Genomic DNA, 27,669 nt, shown 5'->3' with positions numbered 1-27,669 from the left:
CTGTCAGGAAGAGAACAGAACCATTCTTTTAATATCCTTTCAATTTGTAATTTTCTCTAAATTATTGAGCTGAATTTAGTGAACATAAAGTTAAAAAGGCAACAGGGACAGCACAGAGAAAACATGTTATTAAAAGTGGCTGATAATTCCTGCATCCCTTGGTCATCTGAGTTACAAGGATTGACCTAATTTAGTGTTATTCCTGTTATTGCAGGCTATTCCTGCATGCAAAATTCCTATGAACCTAGACGAGAGGTATGTATCGCCTAAAACAGCACGTCAGCGTGAGGTAACTGTACAAACATCAAAGAGAAGCTGAAAAGGATCTATGACTGACTGTGTATTGATAATGCAGCCAGAACAGCCAAACGGGTATCAGCATCAAAGGGCTTTACAGGTAGGAACAGCCCCCATTTTGTGCTGGCAGTAACAAACCTTCAGTTACTCCCAGATATAAGCTCATGAAGGGTGAAACATAAACCTGCCACCCTGGCCGGGGGCCCTGTATAAACCTGAGGCTGTGGAGGAGCTGCCGGCGGCCCCCGAGAGCGCGGGGCGATGGCCGGCCCCGAGCGCTGCGGGCCCCGAGCGCCTCTCCGGGAGCCGGGCTGCGGGAGTGAAGCGCCCCGGAGCAGCAGTGCCGCTCCCTCCCGCCGGCGCAGCTGCCCCGCCGCTCCGGGGCACGGCCCGGCCACCGCGGCGGGCGGAGCTGCTGGCGGTGCCACCGCCCGGCCGGGGCGCTCCGCCCGGCCCTGCCCCGCGGCGCTGGAGCCGAGCCCCGGGCAGCGTCGCCCCGCCGAGTCGGCTGCGCCCCGGTCCCGCCCGCCGCCCCCGCGGAGCACGGCCCGGCCCGGCCCGGCGAGCGCGGCCATGGAGCGGAACGGGGGCCGGCGGCAGGTGAGCTCCGGGCCGGAGCGTGCCCGGGACACCGGCGGGGGCGGGCAGAGAGAGCGGGGCGTGCGGGGGAGCAGCGCACCTCGCTGCGGCAGAGAGCTGCCAGGTGTTCGGCATTGAGAGTGCCAAGTTACGCGCTTACTGAAATCTCCGCAGTTTGGAACTTGATTTAATTTCACAGGAAGTTTATTCTGTTGTTTTCTGTTTAGGACTCTGGAGATAGTATTTCTGAACTACAGGAATGGAGACCAGTCGCTTACAGAAAGTGCACAGACACTCTCTGGCTGCTCCTCTTCTGTCTTTTCTGGGCTGGCTTGGTAAGCACGCTTGTTTGGTTGGTTTTTTCCTGGAAGGAAAAATCAGATCCAGTGTAAATGGGATTGCCCAGGGACGTGTCTGTGTCTGTCACACTTCAGAGTTCTGCCCGCGTGCTTCAGATACCATGTATACAGAGGGCTGGGTTATTTAGAATTCGCTTTTTTGTAAATCAGTCCTGGCTCGGACTGGGCTCTTTATTCTACTTACTCGTTGTGGCTTTAATATCTTGCAACGTGTGTCCATCTGATGCTACATTAAGTCACTATCTGTCCCGTGCTTACAACAGTGTGCAAGCTTTTGGGAACAGGCTTTGTCTTTCTGAAGTGTGGATAGGGTTTTTTATGATATGTCTGTGTCTACTCTGGATTCCCATAAATACACTTTTTAATTCCATGCATAGTAACTTTTTAAATGGAAGCTAATGCAGAATATTACCTACATATTTTGAATACTGCATGAATGTATGGTGAACTTCTGTTTTTTACCTGCTGTCTAATGTTTAGTGCTTTGATCAGTGGAGGGAATGCCACAAATGAAACCTGTCAAATGGTAGGGATTTAGGATTTTTGTTTGGTTTCTCTCACTGTTTTTATTGCTCAGTTTCTGCGAAATAGCTTTTTGCATACATGTATCAGTTTTCTTGTGTTTGATCTTATTTTTAAAACATTCAAGAAAATGTAACTCTGATTTGTTCACATAGTGAAAAAAATTGAAATCACATTAATAGCTCTGTGGAAATGGGTATCACAGCCATATATAGATATACCTCTGCAGCTCTTACTCTGTTACTTAACAATATTTATGGCTTGTATCCAGGATTCTGCACTTAAAACAAAAATAATCACCTACACAGTGGACCTGTAATAGCCACCTTTGGAAAGAATGCCAGAATTTTTCTGAAAGCCTGTTTCATTTGAGTTACAGTTCCAGCTCATTTCTTGCCTTCTGAGACCATTTTAATTATTAACAAATATTTGTTCTGTAAACAAACTGGATCTGGAAATATTTTGTTATTGTAGCAAATCACATCCACAAGTAGTATGTCAGCTTGAATTGAGGAGTCTTTACAAAGATGTCCATATTGAGACAGCATTAACATGCCATCATAATTTTTAAAAATTACTGAACTGGTTAAGACTGCAAAATAAGAGTCTACTATAAGCAAAAATGAGGACTAAAGAAGCACGTATGTACACATTTGTGTATTGAGACATGTTTTTGCCCAGATCCAATCTTTAGTCACAAGCATTAAAAGTAGAAAAACAAATAAAGGTTCTAAAGCTTAAGTAAGAAAGCAGTTGTGCTGGATCTGACGTGCAATCTGTCTCGAGCACAGCCAATATTCAGCCTTATCCATTCAAAGTAGTAGTGGTTAATGTGGGACTGAGAAATTTTGCTGCTGCCAGCAGCTGGCGCATAGCCACAGAGCCTAGTGATTGTCCTTGGTGGATGTGAAATGGGACTTGTACCTCATGGGAAAGAAGAGAAGATTGGGTCACTGAGTTCTTCAATAGCTGGAGTGCTGTGGAGACAAGCCTTTGGGTAAAGTAGTACTCAGGACTTCACCAGTTTCAGAGAAGAATTGCTGCTTCTTGGCACTTGCAAAGGTACTTTCCAAGGGTTATTTTGGCTCTCACGAGGTACAGGAGGGTTTAAGCTGCATTCCTAGACAAGGTGTTTTATTTTGACTAAGGATTGCTGCTACTTGGCCAGCAGAGGTACTTAGCAGCCTCTGTGGTTTACAGGAAGATGATCTACTGGAACTTTGATCTGACAGCAGAACAACTAAAAGGTCAGGGCAGTGTCACCTAAGTGTGCGGTGTAGCTTTCTCCAGGCTTTTCACATGTGTTAAGGAGTGCTCCTTCCAAAATTTCAGGTAATCTTCATGTTAATTATACTTGGTGTTTAAAAATACCTCTGATTAAATTCACTAGCAGCTTCAAAGACCCATTATGGCAGCAGATATATTGCCCAAGTGAGTCTTGAAGGTCACCCTGTAAAATGAGATGCAGTGAGTGCATGAAAAATCACCATTTGAGTGATCTTGCCTAGTGACACACATGAACTTCGCTAGGGACAGCGTTTAGCATCTTACTAATGCTTTTATTTTGATCAGGACCTCTATCTTTCTTCTCCTGTGTTATTCTGCTTATTTTTTATACTTTCAACAATAGATGAAGGAAAGCTCTAAGGAAGCAGTAGGGCTAAACTTGTCCATATGACTTGCTCTGGCCTTGTGCAGAGGGGTAGATTTTAGATTTAACTGTTTGCAACTGCAAGACAAAAATGTATGACTTAAAAGGAATATTTATTAAATGGGAAGAAAAAGCTATCATAGCAGGCTTTCACATTAAAAAAATATTTTAACAGATGTTTATAAGTGGCTATGCTGTGGTGGCTGGTGCTGCAGAAAGACTTGTGCTTGGATATGATAGCTTTGGGAACATATGTGGTCGGAAGAACACTCCTGTAGAAGGAGCAAATCTTTCTGGATTGGACATGACTAATAAAAAGTAAGTACATCAGATAATGTCTAAATAAATCAAATGTTTGAGAAGTTAAATGCATATCTTCTAGTTGTCAGTCATATACATCTGTGTATCTGTACATCATTGTATTGAAAGGCAACAAAGGTGGGAGTAGTGCAAAAGAGGAGTGAAATTAAAAAGTTAAAACAGAATTTGAAAATGTGCTGCATTGTTAAGCTTTATGCAACTGCCTTCTTAAAGAGGGTCTTAAATGGGACTTCAACCAAGCAGGCAGTCATTCTATATGGCAAATCTTTGTACTTAAGGAAGTTGCAGTCTGCAGTTCCCAGTCGTTCTACTGACTCCTTCTGAAAAAGTTTCATTTGCTTTGTAGCACTTTAAAAAGATGGAAAGAAGGTTCAGAATTAAAACTTACAGCAAACCAAGAAAGCTTGTTTTTGAGAAGAGGATCTTTTTTTCTTTCTAGGTATGTGTTCTTTCTGAATTCATGCAGCCTGGAAATACAAAGCCTCAGAATCAGTTCACTTTCCTTGTGCGTGTCAAGTTGTCCACAAGAGCAGCTCAACTCTTTGGAAGATCTCCAGAGTTTTGCAAGGAATAATGGTGTGCCACAGGGAATATGAGTATCTTAGTGTACCTGTAGAACAGTTGAGCAGCTTCCACTTTGTTTTTTATGTTTCTTACACTAGGGAGTCATACCTTACCATTAATTTCCTGAACAGTTCATGGTAACAGAAAATAAAATGTCTTGTTTCTGCTTTATTTCAAAGCCATAGTTTCTAGCTCTCTTATGCTAATTAGAAAGTTGTTGATCAATTCCTGCACAGTGCTGAGGTTATGTAGCAGAAAACGGACTTCTGAGAATGAACTAGTGAAGTTTGGCAGGGGTGCCAGTAGGTGACCAGAGTTCATATGCTGTTTGAGAAACTTGTCCAATTGGTTCCTTTAAATTTAATTAAAATTATGGTGGAATTACTAATTCCAGGAAGACACAAGTGTTTTTATTCCTCTAGACATCAGATCCCAATGTTTGGTATTCCATTTTGTTGTAGTTTTGCTATTCCATTTTTGTTGCACCTAAGTACCACACAGCCTCTCACTTCCCAGCAAAACCAGGACACACCTAGAAATTTTATTTGATTCTGGTGTTCAAGATGAAAATGCTATCAGAAGTAGCTGTTGTGTGAAAGAGACTCCAGTTTATTCATGTCCAACATGTAAATAAAATAATCTGTAGCCTAAGCCTTATTTCATGGAGTTTGTAGAAACTTCAGACCATATGAATGTTAAAGGCCATTTTTGTTAGAGGTCAGTATCCCATTCTTTTTTTGTTTTGATGTTTTGCTTGGCAGGGATTGCTATTTAAATTGACAATATTTGTTTCCATTTAGTTTCGAGGTAGTTTGACATCATTTGGTATGTACAGAAAGGTGTAAAAACCTGTGGTATTATACAGGTATTTTCAGTCTAACTAAACATAATTGTATCAAATTCCAGCTGCAGCTGCTTACATGTTTATGTCAAAACAGAGAGAAGTCTTGCATTTTGAATGGCTTGGATGTATCCAGACTTTCTTCCCCAGAAGTGCTGTATAATGGAGCAGAGTATTATTAGCAGTGTACCGGGTAATATTTCACCAACATCCCAGCACAAGTTAGGTTTCTGCATACATATATATTCTCTTCTAACTCATGATGGCCTAGCTCTATTGTGGCTTCCCCCGTTTTACGTTTTTCTCTTATCCTTGTGAGCAAGGATTAATAGCCAAGCATGGCACTGTGGAGCAGTGTGCCTGCCTGGAAGATAAGTGTAGTTAAATCGAGAAGGCAAAGGGTTCTGCAGAGGTTGCCTTAGATTTACTCAACTGCCTAATTTGTTACTTGCATTCTCACTGGAATATCAGGGATGACAATGGCCTGCTGAGGGATCAAACCAGAAGTGCAAACAAAACGTAGTTCTTAATGTGTTTTTCTCTCAAATTTTTACTAATCTTCAGTTACTTTTTTCTTTTTTTACCTTTTAGGTTCTTTTCTTTGCATTTACAACCTGAATGTTTCCAATTACACACTAAATCCAAAGGCAGCTCAGCTCTGTCCCACACTGCCAGTTCCACCAAGGTAAGAATTACTGGGTATTTTATAATATCCCTGAGTCTGAACAGCTTCTTATGGATTGTTACTTCCTCACATTTTGTGTTTGGCTTGATAGTTCACAGTCAGGATGGTTTTGTTTTGTTTATTTATTTTTGTCCGTGTATCCTTAAGAGTTCTTTTTTGTGACTGTGAACATGCCAGTGTCCTGTCCCATAGAATAAACAAGGACTGCATTCCCTTCATTCTTCTACACTTTAGAGAGTTTTCCCTCTCCAAATTAGGAAAAAAGCACTCCATATGAGGAACAACTTCCCTCCTGCACAGACTTTTGCTCTCTCCCTCAATGCCAAGGATGTTATCTGGGGCTTTGCTTCTTACCCTGAGCCCAGAAATTTCCATCAGAATAACTTTATAGCCAGCTGGCTTGAAGCACGGATCTGTGGATATTGCTGTCTTTATAATCTGGAATTTGTGAGTCAAAATTCTTAAACCCATGATTTTAAGTTCCACTGTGTCATGAAAATTCAGCAGAGAATTGGAATCTCTCTGCAGAGCTAAGTCATCTGGTCTGAACAGGAGAAAATGGAAGAGCAAGCTGAACAGAAGAGGGTAGGAGACACATAAAAACGTTACATACAGTGGATCAAGGGACAGCATGTAAATTGATGAAAAACTATGGCATGTTTCACTTATTTCCTCAACTTTCTAGGCTTTTTTTCTGGTTATCAAGGAACTTAGCGAAGTTATTCATCTTGCACAGTAATATTTCATAGTAGAAGCAAAGCTAGTTAGAGGAATTTTTAACTGTTGATGACAAAACCTCTCCTTTTCAGGTAAGAATATGCCTTTGACTGTTCTAGTGCAGCACTGCCAAAGTGGGACAATAAATATATGCAAGAAGCTTGGGTGGGAGTGCCAAATAATTTTGTATAAATATTTGGTGCCATTAATTGTACCTTGCACACATTGTTTTGGTGTGGCTTTTAGAATGCTTAAATATCATAAAAACAATGCAAACTGTTTGTGATCTAGAATTATCTACAACAGCATAGGTTACAGCTATGTTAGCATGAACTTCTTTTTTACATAAACACATGGGAGCAAAGCAGATGGAGCCTGACTAGAAAGGGAATAGGAGCTGTGTGCTGATGGTGATAGTAGTTAATGAGAGAGTTGTTAAATTTTTTCCCCAGGCTGATCTTGAATGGATCTGTTCTGGTATAGTGAAACAGGCATGGCACCATTAGGAGTTTATTTTGCAGTTAATACATAAAACTACCCTTTATAACAGAATGCTCTCTGTGGAGAATGGCAGGATGGATCTCTGTGGATTTTAAACTGTTTGGCCAGTAATTAATATTTTTTACTGCTTTTGTTTTTAACCTTTCAGTAAATCCTTTCCATTATTTAATCGATGTGTTCCACAAAATCCTGAATGCTATTCCAAGTATGCATCTGTCTTAATAAGTATGGTTAATGAAATGGATGTTTTTCACCGAATTCTGAGTGGAATATTGGCAGGAAGAGATACTGTGATAGGACTGAGTGTCCTTGCACTAGGTAAGGCTATAAGTAAAAAGTGATTAATGATATTCAATTAAAAGGTTAAAATGTTTCTTGTAAGTCTATATGTTTATTTCGAAAGTGGATTTTTTTTCATATTTTCTGGGCATATTTTAATATTTCCTTTATTTTTAAGAAAGAGTGGTCAGGTTTTATCAGGAGGCGTTTAATAGACTGGTGAAATGCAGACCTCTGAATTATCAGATTCTGTGTTTCATTACATGGTTCTGTACCTCATTTTAGGGGACTGTAAGAAATTGTTGATAAAAAAAAGGACATCAGCATGAGCACTTGAACTTAAATCTTGTATAAAATGTTATTTAAAAAGCTAGTAATTCCTGTGGTGAAATATATCAGCTATAAGTTCCTTGTTATTTAAGTTACAGGTAACTGGGTGCTTTAAATGTTAAGAAGGTTGCCAACTTTGCTAAATGCTGTTGATTTTGAGACTACTGTTTAAAAATAAAAGCCAAAATTCTACAAGAACCTTAAATTTATATTTAAAATCAAAAGGTTGTAACACTCAAACTTACTACATGTATTTTTCAGCCTTCTCTTTGATACTGGTTTTAGCCTTCAGATTCATTCAGACCCTCCTCATCCATACTCTGATTGCACTGGTTGTTTTTGGTTTGTTGTGTAAGTATATTTACTGTTTCACTGAACTGAAGGATTAGCAGCTGAACAAACAGTTATCCTTTTTTTCATGGCCATCCTCAGTAACCTTCAGCTTACCATAGTCATTTCCAAACTGAGGCCTGCTTGCCTTTTTGGTGCCAAGGTCTGGCTGTGCTGTTCCAGCTGCTGAGTGTTAGAATGAGGGTGATGTTTATTGTTTTTATAGATGCCTAGAAAAAACATTTCTTTTGGCAGATGAATGCAGTTATGAAAATGCTACTGTTTCAAAGAATGTTTACTGAACTCTTAGACTGCCTGCTTTAGAAAGGGACAACCATAAGAATGTGTCTGGCTAAATCTTGTCATTCCGTTAAATTTAGCTTTGTATCTCCACAATAAAATTACATGCCTGAGCCTTAGAATAACTGCAAGAAATCCAAACATTCTGCTGTGGTTTTACCTCAGTCTGACTATTGGAACTTTCTCTGTGATCACTGATGCAGTGCCTCACTTTGCTAATTGGCAGTATTCCTGAGCCATGTGTGGGTTAGTGGGGAGGGCGGGAGACTGGGGAGGGAGGCCAGGCAGGCACCAGCCTGCCAGCAACAGCATGCACTGCCCACCCTCATGCTGCTCTGGTCTGCTCAGTCATCTCAGGTGTTCTCTGGTGGCTCCATTATGACTATAGGAATGATCCCAGCACTGAACTGGAAACAGAAAAGGAAAACGTAAAGTTCCTACTTGGATATGCCATCTTCTCAACAATAGTTACTGTAAGTAATGTTTTGCCCTAAGCAATGGCAGAGGCTGTAACTTGAACACTTGAACTACAGTGGTTCTGCAACAGTAAAAATAATTCCTAATTCTATTCACATTGGAAAATGAGAATAAAATCTGAGATCTTCTTACATGCATTTAAATATAATCATAAAATCATAGAATGGTTTGGGTTGGAAGGGACCCTAAAGATTCCGAAAAATCTAGTTCCATCTAGATTTTTAGGCCCCCATCAAAACGACAAAAATAACTTTGTAACTTCATTGTGAAACTTGTTTGTCAGCCCTGCCACACTTCAAACCTGTGCAAACAGTGTTAATGTTGTTGGTGTAAAAATGCAAAAATTTTTTTCCATCCCCATTTTGTTCTGCATCAGCTCACTGGACAATCATGTTGAACAAACACAGGGGTTTTGGCTGAGTATGGACAGGAGATCTGTGGATTCATCCCGCCCTGTCAGTAGGAGAAAGGGGTGGCAGCTCTTTTAGACAATAAAAGGGGCAGTGAAACACAGGCAGCATTGTCTAGACCTCAAGTTCTGGGGTCAAATTCTGTTTTTCTCTCACTGATCTTGTTTTACAACAGAAAATCTGAGTGCCACTTGCAACTTCTTAAGTGATTTTTTCACTCTGATGTTGCAATGTTAAAGGAGCCATTGCTCAATTTGAGGGTACAGTCAATTTGTGCTTCATGAGACATTTGTCAAAGTGATTGTCCTGTTTTCTTAGAGATGAGTAAGATCTATATGGAATTTGCCAGATATGAACAGTCTGACAGTTTACAGTGACAAATATTAATGTGTCACAGATAATTTTTTTATATCCTCCATAAGTTATGACCTTTTTACATCTGCTGATGCTAAAGAGGTAAGAAAAAGTTTCTTTGAATGCATGTGTGTTCCAGTACAACTGACTTGTTTGCAGAACTGTGGGAACATCCACTGCTGCAGGTTATGCTTCTCTTCAGAGCTGGTAGCCTCTTTCTAGAGCAGGCAAAAAAACTAGTGAAGCAACTGCCACTGGTTGTATTTATTGTTCTATATATTCCAACTTCCCTTTTAACTGCTGTTCATAGTTCCTTGTCACATACAAAGAACTGGGGTTATTGTGGGGTTTTTGACTCAGGGTTTTGTTATTGGAGGGTTGGTTTCTTACTTCGGGAAGACAATAATTTATTTAGATAAGTTTTCATTTTATGTCTGCTTTGCTTACATACATACATAGCTCTCAAACTAGTTTTGTTGTGGACTACAGGAAAAGGACTGGTTCTCCTACCATTGTGAAAGTGAACAGTGGCAAGCTGATCTGAGTAGAAAGAAAGTTTAAAAGTTCATGACATGCAGGATATGTGAAAGCAATGTGTAGTGTTTAATGTACATTTACGTTTGCTGTAAAGCAAAACAAACTGTTGCATTAGAAGAATTAAAGTTTTACAAAACCTATTTTGTTTAAAAATCCAGCAGCAATTATTGCAGAAAACGAGATATTAATCCACAGGCTCTTTGGGAACATAGGGAGTGTCTCAGGTGGATTTTCCAATGTGTATTAAGATTATCTAAATTGCTTTGCTGTCATGTCTTTGTGAAGTCTGTATCCTCTGATCCCACATTTGACAATTCTGATAATTTTCTTGGGGTAAAACCCCCAATAATTTGTCTTTTTATTTCCTGTAACAGGTTGTTCTGCTCTCCCTTATCTTTGTACTAAGAAAGAGGCTTCAGTTTGCAGTACAGCTCTTTCGAATTGTTGATAAAATCATTGGCAGAATTCCTTTCCTCCTGTTCCAACCACTCTGGACCTTTCTGATTCTCATTGTGTTCTGGGTATTTTGGGTTGCTGTATTACTTAGCTTAGGAACTGCAGGTAAGTAAATGATTTTCATGTTTTTGACTGAATCCTATCCATTTCCTAAGTTCTCTTCTTACATGTGGGACCTCTTGGTGTATAAAATGTGGGCTAGCATTGTTACATGGCAGAGTTACTTGTTCCCTTTATTTTATTTCCCACTTGTTGGAGTCTTCTACATTTCCCTTTTGCTTCCATATGTGGACTTGAGTTTGTTCTTTCTCATTTATTTGTTAATAGTTTGTGGTAGGTACAGTATATGTTTGGTGACCTTAAATGAAGAAAGCAACAGGAAGGAGGAGACAGCTTTTAGTGCAATTGTTACAAAATGAGAATGTTTGTCTCCTCTAACTAAACAATATTAAATTGTCACAAAGGCAGAACATTGCTTCAGAGCAGTAGTTCAGTGGGAATTGCTATCACTTGGACCAGTGCAACAGTGTTTGGATTAATCCAGTGGTTCATGCAGTTGTAGAGGAGGTGCTCTGTGTAAAGTCAAGCACTATGAAAGATTTGGCAGAACAGATTTTTAGTATGGAAATGGTATTACTGAGGGATATAACTGTAAGATCTGTCACAGATTGAACCAGGGTAATTTGGATGCTGTCCCTTGGCCCAGCACCATGCCATCCAACAGAGAGAGAGGTTGTCCTTCCCTGGAACATCACCCAAAGACGTGAAGCTAAATGCTGTGTAGCTCTGGGGATAACTCTTCATGTAGACATCAGCCTCTGTCCATGAAAAGTATTATGATTTGGGGGCTGGTATTTTTTTCACTTTCAATTTCTAGGGCCACTGTTAGGAGCTAATTGTTATCCTTTGGGTTGAAACGGATGTAGAATTGATGTGGACGGAGACCCTTGTTTATGGGTTTTCTCTTTTCTGAAACTTGGCAGTGATTTCTGTGTGGAAAACCAAATGCAGCCTTATTCTTCAGGTGCTTGTGTGTTACCATTTTATTTTGTGTTTCCACCATCGCTTGAGACAGTGGCTGCAGTAACTCCTTAGTACAGACTTACAGTTTCCTGCTAGGCCAGGAAAGACCCCAGCCTTTCCATAGCTGAGCCCATTTGGCAAAGCTGGCTGTATTCCCTACCTCCATGGATCAGGTACCTCACTCCTCTTAGTTCACAACTGCTTCCATCTCAGTTAATTCTGGCTCTTTACAAGACCAAATTCACTTCTAACACAAGAAGCTGAGTCCATGCTGGCATTGCGAATCACACCCATTGCTTAGGCTAGATTGGGATCTGTTTCCCTCCAGCTTTCATTGGCCAGTCATCCCGATTTGCAAGTCTGTTTCTGCTGCCTTTTTCTGAATAGCTCATGTCTGTCAGGAATGGCTCCTTGAAGCTGCTGATAACCTGCTTCTCCTGCAAAAGGGTCAGACCTAGCGTGGCCAAATGACTCGCCTGCTGTCTCTTTGTGAATGGTTCCTCAATAAATAGTCAAGCTGATGCCCTTTGCTTTAGATGTCATGGATATTATATTCCTTCTCCACACTCCTTTGAGTTAGATTTTCCCAATACAGAAGCAGCATTGTTTGCTGGACACAGCTCTATATTGATGTTGTTAGCTTTTCTGCAACATCTTTATACCATCTATGTATGGATCAGACAGGCAGCAGTAATTCTGAAACTGGCCTTGTGGGATACCTTATCACTGCTTCAGGCTTTATAGAAAGGAGCATCTTCTGAGCTATCAACCAACTGTTCATTTCATGCACCTGCTTGGATCAGATACAATTTAAGATAAACATTAACTGTAGTAAATTTAGTAACAGGACAATAAAATTAATTATAAGACACAGATTTTCTAAATGTATAATTAACAAGAACTATGAGAGGAAATATTACATCCTTGATGTTAAATCCAGCTGACTTAATATGCACACATAAGGATGTAAAGCTTGCCCTTGTTCTATCTAAGTTTAGAAAATGCCAGCTGAGTCTGTTGTATTCAAGAGCTTTTGGAAATGCAGCGGTCATTAGAAGAGTTGAAATATTTTATCTCACGTGACAGAAACAGCTTGATTTTAAGGGCAGGATGGGAAATTATTTGGGTATTTAATGGATGCTTTTACAGACTTTGCAGGAAAATAGTGACTTGCACATTATATCCAAAAGCAAATTCCACATAAATTCACAGGGGAGTAAAATCCAATGAAAACTGCTTTTGAGAGGCTTTTTATGCTTTTTCCATGTTGTGCCATTCTCCTTCATTGGTTATATTCTCTGTTTCCTGCTAGGCATTTTCATTCAACTTTTTTTCTTTTTCCTCTGCCTTCTTGGAGAGTAGGATTCAGTTTATGACCTGCTGCTACATTCATAGTGCAGCACGCAACTCCTGACTCAAAGGTATTTTAGGTTTTGTCTTCTCCCTAGCTGATGTTTCCAGCAAGTAATGCAAACAATATGGTACAGAGGGCAGCATAAGCTTGCTGCACAGCAGAGTGATGATAAAGTTTCAGTTTTAAAAGAATTGACTTTTCTCAGATTTTGCATAAGAAGGGAAGGTTATTTCCAATAAATTGCTTATATGAGCAACCTAGTAAAACATAGGTATGGATGGAGGTATTGTGGCAGGATATTTTTAGTGTAGATGTCAGTCCTTATAAGATCTTCCTGTTAGAAGCATGTTCGTGTTTAGAAGAGTATGTGCATTTGATAAATAACCCAAATCACTTCTCAGTTAAAACTGAAGTCTGAATGCAGATGGAAGATGCCGCTGGGTGAGTTCGGCTCTGTGTCTGTCCCGGCTGTGTCGATGACGGCAGTTTCTGCCGAGCTGTCGGACCCTCGCCGTCCCTCGCCGTCCCTCGCCGTCCCTCGCTGTCCCTCGCTGTCCTTTCCCTCGCTGTCCCTCGCTGTCCCCCCGCGCCCGCGGAGCCTCAGCCGGCCCGTGAACCCCCGCAGCAGCGCCCGCCAGGGGGCGCCGCAGCCCGCGGGGAGTGCCTCACGCCGGCCCGGCCGCTCATGGCCGCGGGGTGGGAAACTCCTCCCGGAGAAACACGGGAACAAAGGCTGCCGCAGCCCCTCGGGGTTCCGCGGAAGGAGTAATGGATTGTTTGATTCAGCCCTCAGGCTGAGGCGAGCTGTACGGGTGTCAGGGGGTCCGCGTTAGCAGGATAGCTGTTTGGATTTCCAGTCCCTTACTCTATGTCAGATTTGTTCTGTGATTCAAAACTTGGATGATGAACAGTAAACGAGATTTGGTAATGAGAATATTCCGTTAGGTTGTACTTCAAATTTTCGACCCAAATATGAGTCCTCTGAAATGCTGGCTATTAAAGCAGCTCACCGTAAGATAAGTTGGGGGTTGTTCTGCTGTTCTAGGATGACTCGTACTTACACATCCTGTAACGATAAATGCATACAGAACTGTATGGTTAATAATGCACTTTGTATTATTTATTAGTTTCCTACGATTGTCCTGTAAGTGGAAGATATTTCTTTTTATTTTGAGGTTTGGGGGCTTTTTGCACCACTTGAGAGTACTTCTCTGAAGACCTCCAAAGATACACTTTTTCTTACAGAGCAATTTGTTTTCTTCACTGACAAATAGTTGCCTATCTAGGATTCAGCTTGTAAAATACAGGTGGTGATTTTCTTGGGTTTGAAATTTTGATGTTTTTCTCTCGCAGATTTATTTTCTGGGGCTGTGTAGGCTGTATTTTAAATGCAAGTATACCAAGAAAGCTGAAAAAATGAAATGTTTGCAAAGACACTAGTCTTTTGTCTAATACAGAGAGATGGTTTAAATGAAATTGGCTTGCTGCTGTGCTGCACCTGCTCTTAACATTTTCCTTGAATCTGCACTAGTTATACAATATTTATGGTGTCTCTGCATCTTAACGGTTCTGGAGCACTTGATCCTCTCTTCAGCTGTGGTGCACCTGATCATTATGCAACCATGCAGGCACCTTATTTACATCTCCTCCAAAAGTTAGTGTTAACTGTGAGAAAAAAATCTAACTTCTTGGGAACTATAGAAACCTATAGCCTGCACTTGAAAGGTACTTATGCACATGACTAATTTGAAACACATGGATAATCCTATTAAAATCAGTGGGACTACTTATGCATTTTAAGGTAGGCACCTGCCTAAGTACCTTGGTAATTCAGAATCTGTAACAGCAGCAGAGACTGAGTGAATTCCAGACCTAGAAAACTAGGAGAAATGCCAAGACTTCATGAGACTTTAGGTAGCACGAGCAGTGGCACCAGTAAGAACCATTAGCTGGCTAAGAATGGAATTCAGCTGTTCTTTGGAAAAGCTGATATATCTTAGGGTTATTGAGTTTTATTGTTTCCTAATTTGTGGGTATTTCACAGCAGAACTGATGTGACCCTGTGGCACAACAGAGCATGTCTTTCAACCTTCCAACACACAGGAGCTGTGAGGTCCACATGGTGTAAATACTGTGCATGTAGGATGAGAAGGTGGTGTGATTTTTTTGTGCAATGAAGTTGTATCCTACAGGCAAGTGTGCAGCAGAACTGCCACGTGAAGCTGTGCAGCAGCAAAATGAGCAATAAAAATATCTTTCCTGCAGGGGCCTTGACATTCCAATTACAATTAGGTAGTTTAGCTGTAAATACCTTTACATGAAAAAGCACTAAATAAGATAACACAATCAATTCTGTTGCAGGAAGCACTAAGATTCAGTGTATGATTCCAGAACCTTTCCTCACTTAGCAGTGGGAGGCGCACAACACATTTTCATGTTAACAGGAACTGATAAACAGGCTCTCAGTATTCTCGTCAGTGGCTCTTTGTTTGTGATAAGGAAGTTGCTGGACTAGACTTCCCAGGAATTTTTGTCTCTTACAACAGCCTGTTGCTGTAGGCATCAGCAAAACCTCGCAGAAGCAGCTGCCGAGTAAGGACATCTGACCTAAGTCTGGAAGTCCCAGAATGTAGCTGAAGGTACTGCGTGCACCCACTGCTGACTGGTGCCTCACTGCTCTGCTGTGCTGGCTGCCAGAGCAGCCCTGAGCTGCGAGTCCCATAGGGAAACTCTCCTGGGTTCTGCTGCAAACACTTGTGCCTGTTCGCATTGTTAACATCACTTCTTTTGAAGTACTGGCAGCAGATCAACATTTGTCCTGATCAAAGGCTTCCAGATTTGGTAATTCAGCTGTAGGGACTTCAGTTCTTTACTGACTTGTTAATGTTATCACTAAGAGTGTATGGTACACTGGAAAGATTCATGATTGTGTAGTTGGAGAAAAATATTCTGCTGACAGATTAAACTGTGTTTCAGGACTTTGTTGAAAAAGTTTAGTTTGTATGAACAGATATATCACAGCACAGTGATGGGGAAAATGGCATATACTTTTCTCAACAGGTTATCTAGAATAGCTTTAAAGTTTATCTGGGCTACTGATATAGAAAAATAGCATTGCATGTAGTTCTGTTGACAAAATCATGCACGTCTGGTAGGCCCAGAAGACGGGGAATCAGACACAGATGTTTATACTGGTAAACAGATTTTTGTGAAGTAACAAAAAAGTTTACCATCCCTGACCAGCAAAGTGATCAAAGGTGAGTTCGCAGGTGGCTCTGCCTGATTTCTGTGCAGCTGAGCACAGCACTGTGTACATGTACAAGTATAAGGTTGTCCAGGAAAGACAAAGCCATTACTGTTGTTACTGCAGGTGGTTATTTCATTAGGCTGGTAAAAGGCAAACAGAATTAGCTTGCCATATGTACATTTATCAGTCTTCATGCCAACACTACAGAAACAGAGCCTGAGAAAGCCTGTTTTGGAAAAAGAAATGTTCAGGTGGATTGTATGGTGGAAAATGTGCTTAATTCTGCTACCAAATGGCATAATGGTTTTGCATGCAAATGGAGAGGTAGGACACCTTGTATCTTATTGACAAATTGTTTGCTTAAGTTCTGTCAGTAAGGGCTGTAGGCTATGGATAATGAGCGTGTATGGCACTGCAGAAAAAGGCAGTCTAGAGTTTCTGGAAGAAATATGGAAAACGAAAGATCTCTTGAATTCAGAATTATATAGTGCCTCACTTGTTTTAATGACCTAAGTAAATGATTATATCCTAAAAACTCCCCTTAAAAAAACCCCCTACTTTTGCAAACTTAAAACCAGGGAGGCACAGGATGGGGAGGAATGACAGAGAATTTGCAAGAAGAGATCTGAGTATTAGATTTTTTAAACTATCAAATATTTTGCACTTCACAGACTTAAAATACATTTAAGTATATAGGAAGCACAACAGTATTTCTGTGAATGACCAACTCTACAGCACTGGAGAGAGCTTGCCTGTTCCGCCAATATTGTTAACCTCTGGGAAAAGAAAATATCTAGAACATATGTCTGAATTTATGCACCCATGTAGCACTTTTTTATCCTTCAAAGCACATTAAAATAATGTTGCAGTGTTACTATGGGGTAGATGAATATTTTTCTTAATTTACAGAAAAATAGACCTTGGTTCTGAAAACTTAAGAAAAGCTTGTCTAAACCTGATGGTATTGCCGAAACAAATCTTTACTGTTTCTACTTTTAGTTATTCTTGAATAAGAAGTCTGTGGCTATAGAAAACAGGCCAGAAAGGAGCCATTTCCTAGATAGCTTTGTATAAGTGGCAGTTTTGAACTTGAAGGTGGTGTGTTGTCCTGGAGGAGAACACACGCTCATAGAATCATTTAGGTTGGAAAAAACCTTTAGCATCATCAAGTCCAGCTGTAAATCTAACACTGCCAAGTCCACCAAATGAATACATGTAGTATTAAAGCTTAAGTTTTATTGCTGTTCTAGCAGGAGTAGCCAATTCTGTCTCACTTTGTTACTTCTTTCATGGAGTTGGAATAAGAAACTACTCACCTCCAGAGATTGTTTTGTTTGGTGAACATGTTTCTCTTTAAGGTTAATAGACTTAAGGCTTGGTAAAAAAAAAAAAAAAAAAAAAGCATCTTAGAAACCTAGAGACCTTTTACTAGGATCAAATGGTCCTAATGCCATTATCCCTTGACTAGCCTTCAGAGTCAAGTGCCATAAATAGGATGGCACAAAGAAAGGTCTGATTGTTGAGGAATCTGAGTTGCCCCCACCTTTTTAAAGCCATTTTTAAAAAGCCATTTATGAATATGGAATAAATTCTTTGTGAGTAACAGAAGTGGAAGGAATGTTTTTAGCTTGAATAACTTAATTTGTCCATGTTTCTGGATACAGTACTAACATTGGAGCATATACTACCATACAGATGTCTACTTTTTTTTTCCCCCCAGAGAACCTACATTTATGTGCCTGTATTTTGCACAAAGATTTCAAAGTATAGAGAACAGAAAACTAATGACCATGCTTCTGATTTGTAATTGCAATTAAAATATTTGTTTTGTTTTGTTGCAACAGTATGTTGTGTATCCTTAATACTTTTCTGCAGTCTTTCTCTTCTGCTTCTTACAAAAAAAAAAAAAATCCCAAACCCTAAAGCATTTTATAACTGTGAATTTGTTTCAAATTTAAATAATGAAAATTAAGATTTCATTTACTTCTGAACTATTTGTCACTTAAGTCTTGAGTAATGTCTTCTCAGAAATCTTTACTAATATATAGCTTTCCTCTTTATTGGTAGCTGTGTCTCAATCCCAATTTAAACACAATCTTTTGCTTTTTGTGAGATTTTATTTTTCAAAATTCAATTTGAATTACAAAATGTTGTCTCTCTAACTTTGTTAGAATGGACAGAATTAAATAGCATTGGAATTTTTTTTTTGTAACTTTACTGAAGAGAAGTTAAGAGAATGTGCACAGAAGCACTTCTATGTACTTCTATGTCCCCGTCCCCCCTTCCCCTTTCTCCCCTTGTCTGGCATGTTATAATAATACAATGGTGTAATCCCAACTTCAGGTACTGCAGAGTCCACTTCAGGAGGACAAGTAGAATACAGAGCTCTGTCTGGAATTTGCTACATGGCATGGTATCATTTCGTTGGCCTTATCTGGACTAGTGAATTCATTCTTGCCTGTCAGCAAATGGTGATTGCTGGGGCAGTGGTTACTTGTTATTTCAACAGGTGAGTGCAGAATTGCTGCTTGATAGTTTTGGGGATTTTCCAGCATTTATTTTCAATCTTTTTCTACGAAAAATAGTCTCAATTAGACTGCAATTATGTCAATATCTGGAATCCCATTTACTATAAAATTATGTTGCTTGTTGCAAGATCTTGAGTAAGATTTTACAGTGTGTGTGATATTAATGTGACTCGCCTCTACTGCTGGAGATGCTGGGCCAAACTGAGCTTTGATACAAGCTGTTAGAGCTCTGTTGACCCTGGGGGAATTACCATTCAGAAGGCATAGGCTGCATTTGACCCTTTTCTGGGAGACTGCATTAGCTCCAAATGAGAAGCAATATATTGTTCCTTGGTAATTTAATGTATTCATGATCAGTTTGACCTCTTTGTAAGTGTTCATCCCTGCTCTGGGTTTCCATGTGTTCTGCCTGCATAACTGTCTGGTCTAAAACTTTTTTTTTTTTTCATTCTGTGCAGATATTTTCAGTTAACTATATATAAACGCTTTAACACTGTTAAGTATTTAGACAATTGCAAACAAACTTCCTTGAATTTTATATGCCCAGAAATGTAAATGTGGAAGAAATGAGGAAAAGTGAAATGAAATTAAATTGGGTTTATGCACTCATTGCAGGAGAAGATTTAAATCTCACAATATGTTGTTGAGTTTTTTGCTGATGAAGAGAGCATTTTCCCGATAATATTTTTCCTCATAACTATTTTATGAGTTCTCTTGTCCTCAGTGCTCTATTCTTCTATGCCCAGTGATGACATTTTCTGATCTGTGAAAAACTCTGGCATTTTAAGGCATTTCTTCATTTTGTATTAGAGGAATATCGTGATAATTTCAATTTGTTGAAAAATTAACCCTTGAGGAAGGTTATGTGAGATTGAGGTGAGGAGCCTGGCCAGAGAGAGCCTGGAGCCCTTGGAGCACTGGTGGCAGCTGCCCAGGGCCATATGGCTTGGGCAGCTGGGAAGGATGTCTTTGGGTTCTCCAAAACTTAGGAAGCAGGTTTCCGTTGATGGTCTCCAGAATGTATCCTTGGGTGTTTCAGTCACTGATCCAGAGGCTACTGCTGGAAGGTCTCCAAATGATGTGTTCCCCACTGCCCAGCAGAGACACCAGCACAGGCTCTGCTTCCGGGACTGGCTCCATAAGGGTTTCCTGCAGCAGCTGAGTGACCTGTGCTGCTCCAGCCAAAGCAGCAAGGCTGGAAGATCAAGGAACAGCCAGTGCCCACCCCTGGTTTAAGCAATATTTTATCATTCCATCCAAAAAGCCAGGGCAGGACAATGTTTAACATGTGTATCAGGAGCTTGTCCCTAGCAGGATTCTCTACACAACCAACAGCTGTGCCACTGAACTGGTGCTTAGGTAAGAGCAAATAAAACCTAAAACTTTGCTTTTTTAAAGGTTGAAATCTTTTTGAAAGAGTGGCATAGCCTCACCCTTTTATTTTACATGTCATAATAGGACCTGAAAAGGGAGGAACTCTTACTTCTGATGTCATCTCTTTTTTTCCTGCTGAAGGTCTGGAACTCATATGGCTGTGCTGCTGTGGATAGTGAGCTGCCCTTCTCTGCTAAGCACATTGATTTAGCAGCTGAATGCTGAGGCACTAAAGGTTCGCTTTAACTGGTTTCAGAAAGCACAGGAAAGTAAAGTACTTCTGCTGAGTTCCTGGGCTCTGTGCTGCAGTGCATTTTGGTGCAATACACCAGATAAATCCCCAGGGCAAAGGCACTGTCCATATCTTGTTCATGTAGAGCAGGGAAGCACCTGTAGAAACTGCTGTGATGACATTTACTGCTCTGTTGGGGGCTTCCGCCTTCCAGCTATTTTTTACTGCTGCAGGAACTGTCTGCCAAGTACAGAAGGTTCCTGCTCCCAGTTGTATTGGTATCATTTTGTGCAACTACCGTCAAGCTCTCCCCTTGCTTGCCAGATGACCTGTACTGTGTTAAGAGACTTGTGTTTGCAAGAGGAAATGCAACTTTTCTGTGGTGGTAATCCCTTGTCCTGGCCTTTAGGCTGTCAGCACAGATCCACAGAGATGCAGAGCAGTGTGGGAATGGGGAGAGGGTGCTTAGCTGCAGGAGCAGTCACACCAGCAAGGGCAAGGGTTATCTCAAGCTGTTCCAGCAATTCTGAGCTTGTCTGTTCTGTGTTTTTAATGTATTCCCTGAGGCAGCATCATAAGGCATGTCACAAGAGTTTGTTTATGGGATCTTACAGACGGGCTTTCTTCTTGGCCTGTAAGTGCTCCGAGGAAATAGCACAGCCTTTCCATGTGGAAATCTCCTTCCACAGCACACTCAGCAATGCGCTGCATGGCAAACAACCACAGCTGAGTTGCAAATGGGGTGGCCAGGGGGTCATTTTACCTGGATTAGCATTACAGGTTACATATATTTGGCCTGTAGTACCATGACTGAAAATGGATTTTGCCTTCTTTTATTTTAGATGAAACATGAATACACAAAAGTTTTTTATTAATTTAATAAAAATAAATACAATTTTTTTGCTTAACAATTACATTTTACAACTTATGAAAAGGGCTCAGTCTTTTAAAAAACCTTCTTTGTTACAATTGCTGTTTACAACTGCTGAGGTTTATTCTCACTTTGATATTCTTAGGTGTTATGTATTTACCTTTGCAGGGAGATGAGCCTTTCCCCCTCTCTGGCAGTAAAGGAAGGTGATACGGTAACTTGATCCATGCCACAGGCATCACTATCCTGTCCATGTCTGAGCTTCTTTAGTAGCTCCAGTGCACATATGTCAGTGCATGGATTTGAAATTAAGGATTGGGGTTATCTACCTCACTAAGGTGTTCAGTACCACAACTTCCAAGAGAAGTGAAATGCATATCTCTCCCAGTAAGTAAAAAATGAAGGTTTATGGATGTGCACCAAAGTCACAGAGAGATGAACTAGAACCCACTTTTAAAGGCTTCCTGTTCAAATATATCTGCAATATTTATGGACATCCTTTGCCCTACTTACATACTTGACCTAAAAGAGCTACCAGCATATATGTAGTCAGACCCGTCCCATGTGGCTTTGAGATCAGGTAAAAGGGAGGTTGGAAGTACAGTCTGTGTGGTCTCTGTTAGTCTCATAATGTCTGTTTTATTAAAAATCTTGTAATTTATTGGTTTTTTAAAAATTGAGATTCATATTTACTTGAGGAATAGAAGATTCATTCCTTAACAGTTCTAAAGTATTTTATACTTAAGTTATTTTTAGACAGTCTTTGAAGTTGGTGAGGCATGAATGAAGAGAACTGTAAGCATAGCTCTTAAGAGGAGAGGATTTTAAAGAAATGAAGAAATACCCTTTCCCCCCATTCAAACGTCTATTTCTGTTGGGTGTGTCAAGATTACATTTTTTTCTTCTCACAAGAAATGGTTTTAAAATAAAAGCCAAGATGCATGTGTGACCATTTGAATCAAGGAACTTAGTGTTAAAAAAGATATTGAGTGTCACAGAGCTCACAAGTAAATGAAGGCAATTGACAGTACTGAAGAAATAAAATTATTAAAAGATAATGTGGTATTCAATGGAGGTCCACAGGATTTTGGAATAGTAGTGTTGTATGTAAATCAAACAATCTCATGATAACATAAAATAGAAATACCAAAGAGGAAAAGCAAGTTGTGGCTCTACTCAATCTTATAATCAATCAGGCAGATTCCCAGTTTTCCCTGATACCTTGTGCACATGCAGTGGAGTTCACTTGCACAGAATCCACTGCATAATGATTGTATGCTTGTGCTAAAGTCACATCAGGACTGTAGCCATATAATGTACAAAGGTGGGCGAAACTTCAGCCTTGAGAGTGATGGGAATAGGTGGACGATTGAGTCAATCTTGAGCTTGTTTACAGTCACAACCATCACCTGTTGCTGTGTTTAGCCTCTTTCCTGTGTTTCCTACTCTGAACAATAATTACAAGGAAAATCTGTTCTTTTTCTAATCTTTTCGGAGACAAAGCAGAATCCTTGTCAGACCCTGTTCTTCAAAATTCCTTTGCTAGGAAAAGGTGTGGAATAACCTCCAAATGTGTAAAAATTTATCTAAACTAAGCTTCAAATTTTGACATTCCTGCTCATTATTTAGTCATGTAAAAAATACCAAACCCTTCTTCATTTTTCTTTTTAGTAACAAGTATATTATTAACACAGGAATAAACTTTATCCTTTCTGTGTTTCTTATCACTAGTTAACCTTTAACTTGCAGAAACTTAACAATTTATATTCTGAGATCAAACTGACACTCATATGTAAGGTAGTGTATGGGGGAGAAAGAAACAATGGCTCAATCTGAATAGAATAATTCATCCACATTGTGATGCATGTGTTTCTAACACAGAAACCTGCTGGCTTTAAAAAAAACCCCAAATTGCCTTATTCTGTATAAAATTCCACTATCCCCAGAGCTGTTCCACTGGTTTTAAAACAAAAATAATAAATGTAGCTACTGCTTTGCTGGAATTTCCTATTTCAAATAATGTGGTATATTCACATATTTAAATACAACTTCACCACTGCAAAAATTTTGTGTTTTGAATGAACTCCAGTGATACCTTCAGGATTCTTGCAGAACTGTAATCCCTCTCTGAAATATAGTGTGTACGATTTAAATCCTTTCTGAAGTGAGGCTTTAATAAAAATATATTTTTAGAGCTTCCTAGCCCAAACCAGTCACTCTCTTATTGGTGCCTTTTAATTTTTTTATTTCTTGTGAAAACTACTGATTTTTCAAGATAACAGAGGTTTTGAAGAAATCACTTCTGAAAACAGGGCTTCTTGTTTGTGATATTAGGTCTGATCTTTACTTAGCTACTTAGTCAAATGGCTGCTGGTTCTGTGCCTAACTAAATTTTTCAGGGTTGGGCCAGTTGCTTAAGAGTTACTTTATAGAAGGTCTAATTATGACTTTTGATCAGTATGGAGTTTTTCAATCCTATAAAACATTTTTAAAGGTACTTAGAGTGTTAATTTAGTTGATTTTTTTTTTTTTTTTACAGCATTTGACAAGGGATGAGGGAGTGTCTTTAAGCTGATTTCCTGAGGTTTATATAAATTCTTGAGAGCTGTGTCATGCTACTGTCTGTAAATGACTGACATTAAACTGACCTTTATAAAGGAAGCAAAAAAATAAGACTTGTATTTAGGCCATATTTTTGGTTTTGCTCTTTGGCTTTTTGATTTTGAGAGACATTATTTCTCTGAAACATTACAGGTTAGTGTGTGCTAGAACTACAAGTTTTTTAGTTCAGGTTGTAATTCTAAACATATAGTATGATATTCCTTTTTTGCTGTATTCCATTATAAAAGAAAGCCTGTTCTGTGGAAAAAAAAAAAAAAGCATTAATCATTTTAACAAAATTTAAAGCCAAATTTGGCCAAATTGCAACTATAAAAGTAGATAGTAACTCTCAGTTTTACATGTGAAAACTTGCATTTTTATTTTCTAGTTTTAATTTTACCACTAAAGAAGAAATAGTGGATTAATTCCCTCAGACTAAAATCTTGAAGAACCAAGAGTGAAATAAAAGATTGCAGAGAATAAGAGAAGTGACAGAAACTGGAGAGATGTGTTCAAGGAGTATTCTCAGATATTGTTCACGTCTCCTATTTTCCATTTTAGTTTTTTCCTAGGTATTTTTCCATTCCAGAAAACAGTCATTTCTTAAGAATTAAACTAATCCAGAAGTTATAAATTTGGCTGCTTTTCTTGGGACTAAGGAACACTGAGATGAAGTCAGTAGAAAAACTGGAGTAGTTCAAGTAGGAAAGGAGATAAAAACTTAATTCTTAAAATTTCCAAATACTAAAAAGACACAATGTTTATCTTCTTAAATAAGTTTCTAAACCATTTTTAAATTGTTTGTTTTTCTTTCTAGAAATAAAAATAACCCATCGCCTCACCCAGTCTTGTCTTCCATATCAGTTCTTTTTTGCTACCACCTAGGAACTGCTGTAAAAGGCTCATTTCTAATCACAATACTGAGAATACCCAGGATTGTTCTCTTGTACCTTTACAATATCCTAAACCAAAAGGTAGGTATATACTTCTGTAACCCTATAAAAATAGTGATTTAAAGATGAGATCATGGGGCAAAAAAAATGAAAAATATATTTCTTGCTTAAAAATAGATGATATTACATGGATTTTATGTTTCATCATGTTTTCTTCATTAGGAAAGCTTTTTTTCCCCTCTCAACTCAGACATCAATGCTTCCTTTTTATTCTCAACTCAGATATTTTTAAAAGCAGAAAATACCAATATTAAACCCACCTTTATTTAGTGTTTATAGATAAAGGTTTTTATGAAGGATAAAGAGAAAAATTGGCAGACTGCTCTATTAAAAAATTTTGGATCATAAATACTTAAGAAGCAAAAGTAAGAATACTATTGTTAGATTTAAGATCTGTTATAGAAAATACTTCATCTGCCTTGTAATATGATTTTATAGAAAGAATATATGACATAAGAACTATTCCTGAGAGTTGTGTAGTATCCAAAACACATCTTTTAAGATACATTAAACAAAGAGCTGGGCTGTTTTGAATGGTTTTTGCCTCCTTTTTACCTTTCATGCATCTCCACATCAATTCTCTTCTGCTGGAAATACACCACTGTAGGTAATTCTGGCACTTCTGCAAGGAGGGAGGTCTGGTATGAATGCATAGGCCTGACTTTAGGAGAAGATTTAAGAAAAGATTTTAAATGTAGGCCTTTTCCTCTAGGGTTTACCTTGGCCTTGAAGCATGTTATGTATAGTTATGACAGGATATTTACAGTGATCATACCTATGAGGCATGTGTTTGGTATAGGTTATGAATGCTTAAATAAAAACCTCTTGTAATAAAACACTTGAAATTTGTTGTCTGGGTTTATGTTGCTTTCATTTGAAAGTTTTGGTTATAAAACTTGGTGTGTTGTGTTAACTAAGAACATTCTGTAACGACAGTTGATGGGACAACTTAGAATATTTTCTGCCTTTAGAGAAAGCAGGATAAGTGGATTTGCTTATTACATGTTTTTGTAATCTGAATAACTGTAGATTTAATTAGCAAAGAAAGATTATTTGTATCTGCAGCACTGGGCCACAGGCTGCTTTTTGGTCCAGTTCCCAAGCATTCAGTGATATGACCCATAGCTGTGACTGCTGCTAAAAAAAAGTGCCCAGAAAGTGCTCTGGGCAGCTTGTGTCCTCAGTCCTTGGAAGGATCCTCCCAAGAGTAACCTTGCTCCTTTGCATGGCAGAAAGGACAGGCTATGGCCCCCCTTTCATTGAGGGCCAGAGTCGTGGTATTAAAGGATGAGAAGTGACGCTGTATTCTTGTAGGGCTCACCCAGACTTCCCCACCCTTGCAAAAAATGTTGCTGTCCTCTATGAACAGAGAAAAAGTCAGGGGTCTGCAAGCTTGCAGGTAAATTTAAAGACATTTTCTACACAGAAGTCTCCAAGCAGAATCAGAGAGGAGATTGTACTGGAGATCCCTTGCTCTAGGCTTTTAACAAACAGTACTTACTGAGATAATACAGTTTTACTAAAATCATTTCTCCAGCAATACATAGCAAGAGTAAAGTATTCTCTGTCAGGAGTTTGCATGTATAGTCACCATTTTGAAGGAGTTATTCCTGGAATATTTTCATGAACCTTTCTGAAAAAAGTTCAGAGGCTTGTGGTTTCTGCTTGAAAAATGGTAGTTGTTTGGACCTGAGTTTTCAATAGTGACTGGAAGATCTGTGCTTTCCAAAACAAGATAAAAACATTCTGATCTCTGGAAAAATAAGATTAAAAAAACCAAGTATCCTTGAACTGAATTTCCTTTTGTTGAGAAAAACAGCCACTTAAATTTGGAAGGCTACCGTGGATACCAAGATGTCTTTTTCTTGTCTTGAATCATCTCTTTGATGAACTGTTCTGAGCTCATTATGTGATGGGGGTGTGGGGGCATGGAACAAACATTAAGGTTTACTGCTCAGTTTTTACTATGAAATTACAGCTCAATGGTCTATGAATAACCTGTTCTAATATAAGATTTTTCTTCCTGTCCTGAAAAATGAATGTATGCTCTGAGTTAAAACACATGTATGTTCATACAAGCCCTTCTACCCATTCTTTTGTTAGTGTTCATTAGGGTACCAGTCATTTCAGAGCTGTGGAAGGGTTTTGATAAAGTTAAAAATCTGTCCCTGTACTCCCTGGTCACTGTGAAGTGCTATAAGGATTACTGGCTTGCCTGTGTGTTTTGCTCCCCAGGCAGCTGTTAGCTCACAAAGCTGCTCACAGCAGTTATTTTCTTTTCCCAGAGAAGAATCTTCCATCCACAGGAAGAAAAAAAAAAAAAAATGCACAGCTCTTCAATCATTAATATTGAAAGACCTGAATTAAAAAACAATTCCTAAAATCCTAATTGAAATATCTGCTGTCTAAGTGAAAATTTTATCAGAAGAGTCAGTCCCCTGTAAAGCAAGTTTGTTTCTAGAATGGTGGTTCTGTTTGAGGCTAATTATGTATCCAGTAACCAATAATTTTATTTTATTGCAGAAGAATGCAAAGTGCCTGTTCAGCTGCTGTTTCTGCTGTGTTTGCTGCCAGGAAAGTTGCTTAAGATACTTTAACCAGGTATGCTCTGTCATCTCTGTCCCTCAGCCTAGTCTGGATACTGCATGTGGGTGCCTGCCCCTTAGCATGGCTAAAAAGCCACAGGGAGAGCACGCAGGCCAAAGTTTCCTGCTGGCCACCTGAACTAAACAAACAAAAGAACCTCCAAGTGCAGGTGCAACTTGTTGCAAAGAAACAGGGAATTGGCAAATGTGCAAGGTGCTAGATTTTAGAAAACTTGTTAATACAGCTTGAGATAGCCCTTTCAGAGGTCTACTTGCTCTTTCTGTAGGTTAGATTTAACATTTTGCTGAGTTGTGCCAGACAGAGTCCTGAAACACGGAGAGTTCAGGTAGGAGGAAGCAATGAAGAATTAGGAAACATACCTGGAGATGT

At 39.3% G+C, this 27,669-nt stretch overlaps 1 protein-coding gene across 1 annotated transcript in view; it reads left to right on the top strand.

The window, feature by feature from the left end:
* Positions 1–777: 777 nt before the first annotated feature.
* SLC44A3 (solute carrier family 44 member 3) overlaps positions 778–27,669 on the top strand; it is a 39,740-nt gene continuing 12,848 nt past the window's right edge. Inside the window, exons 1-12 of the mRNA XM_082287073.1 lie at positions 778–897; positions 1,104–1,211; positions 3,584–3,726; positions 4,169–4,305; positions 5,726–5,819; positions 7,186–7,355; positions 7,908–7,997; positions 8,625–8,749; positions 10,429–10,615; positions 18,478–18,643; positions 24,558–24,714; positions 27,217–27,294. Of these exons, the coding sequence (XP_082143199.1) occupies positions 871–897; positions 1,104–1,211; positions 3,584–3,726; positions 4,169–4,305; positions 5,726–5,819; positions 7,186–7,355; positions 7,908–7,997; positions 8,625–8,749; positions 10,429–10,615; positions 18,478–18,643; positions 24,558–24,714; positions 27,217–27,294 (1,482 nt within the window). The 5' untranslated portion in view covers positions 778–870. The remainder of the gene's footprint in view (positions 898–1,103; positions 1,212–3,583; positions 3,727–4,168; positions 4,306–5,725; positions 5,820–7,185; positions 7,356–7,907; positions 7,998–8,624; positions 8,750–10,428; positions 10,616–18,477; positions 18,644–24,557; positions 24,715–27,216; positions 27,295–27,669) is intronic.

Source organism: Coloeus monedula (genome assembly GCF_965178545.1).
Source record: "Coloeus monedula genome assembly, chromosome: 9".
NCBI classification, from domain to species: Eukaryota; Metazoa; Chordata; class Aves; order Passeriformes; family Corvidae; genus Coloeus; species Coloeus monedula.
The sequence above is the reverse complement of the archived record's forward strand: the minus strand, read 5'-3'. Positions and strand labels throughout refer to the sequence as shown.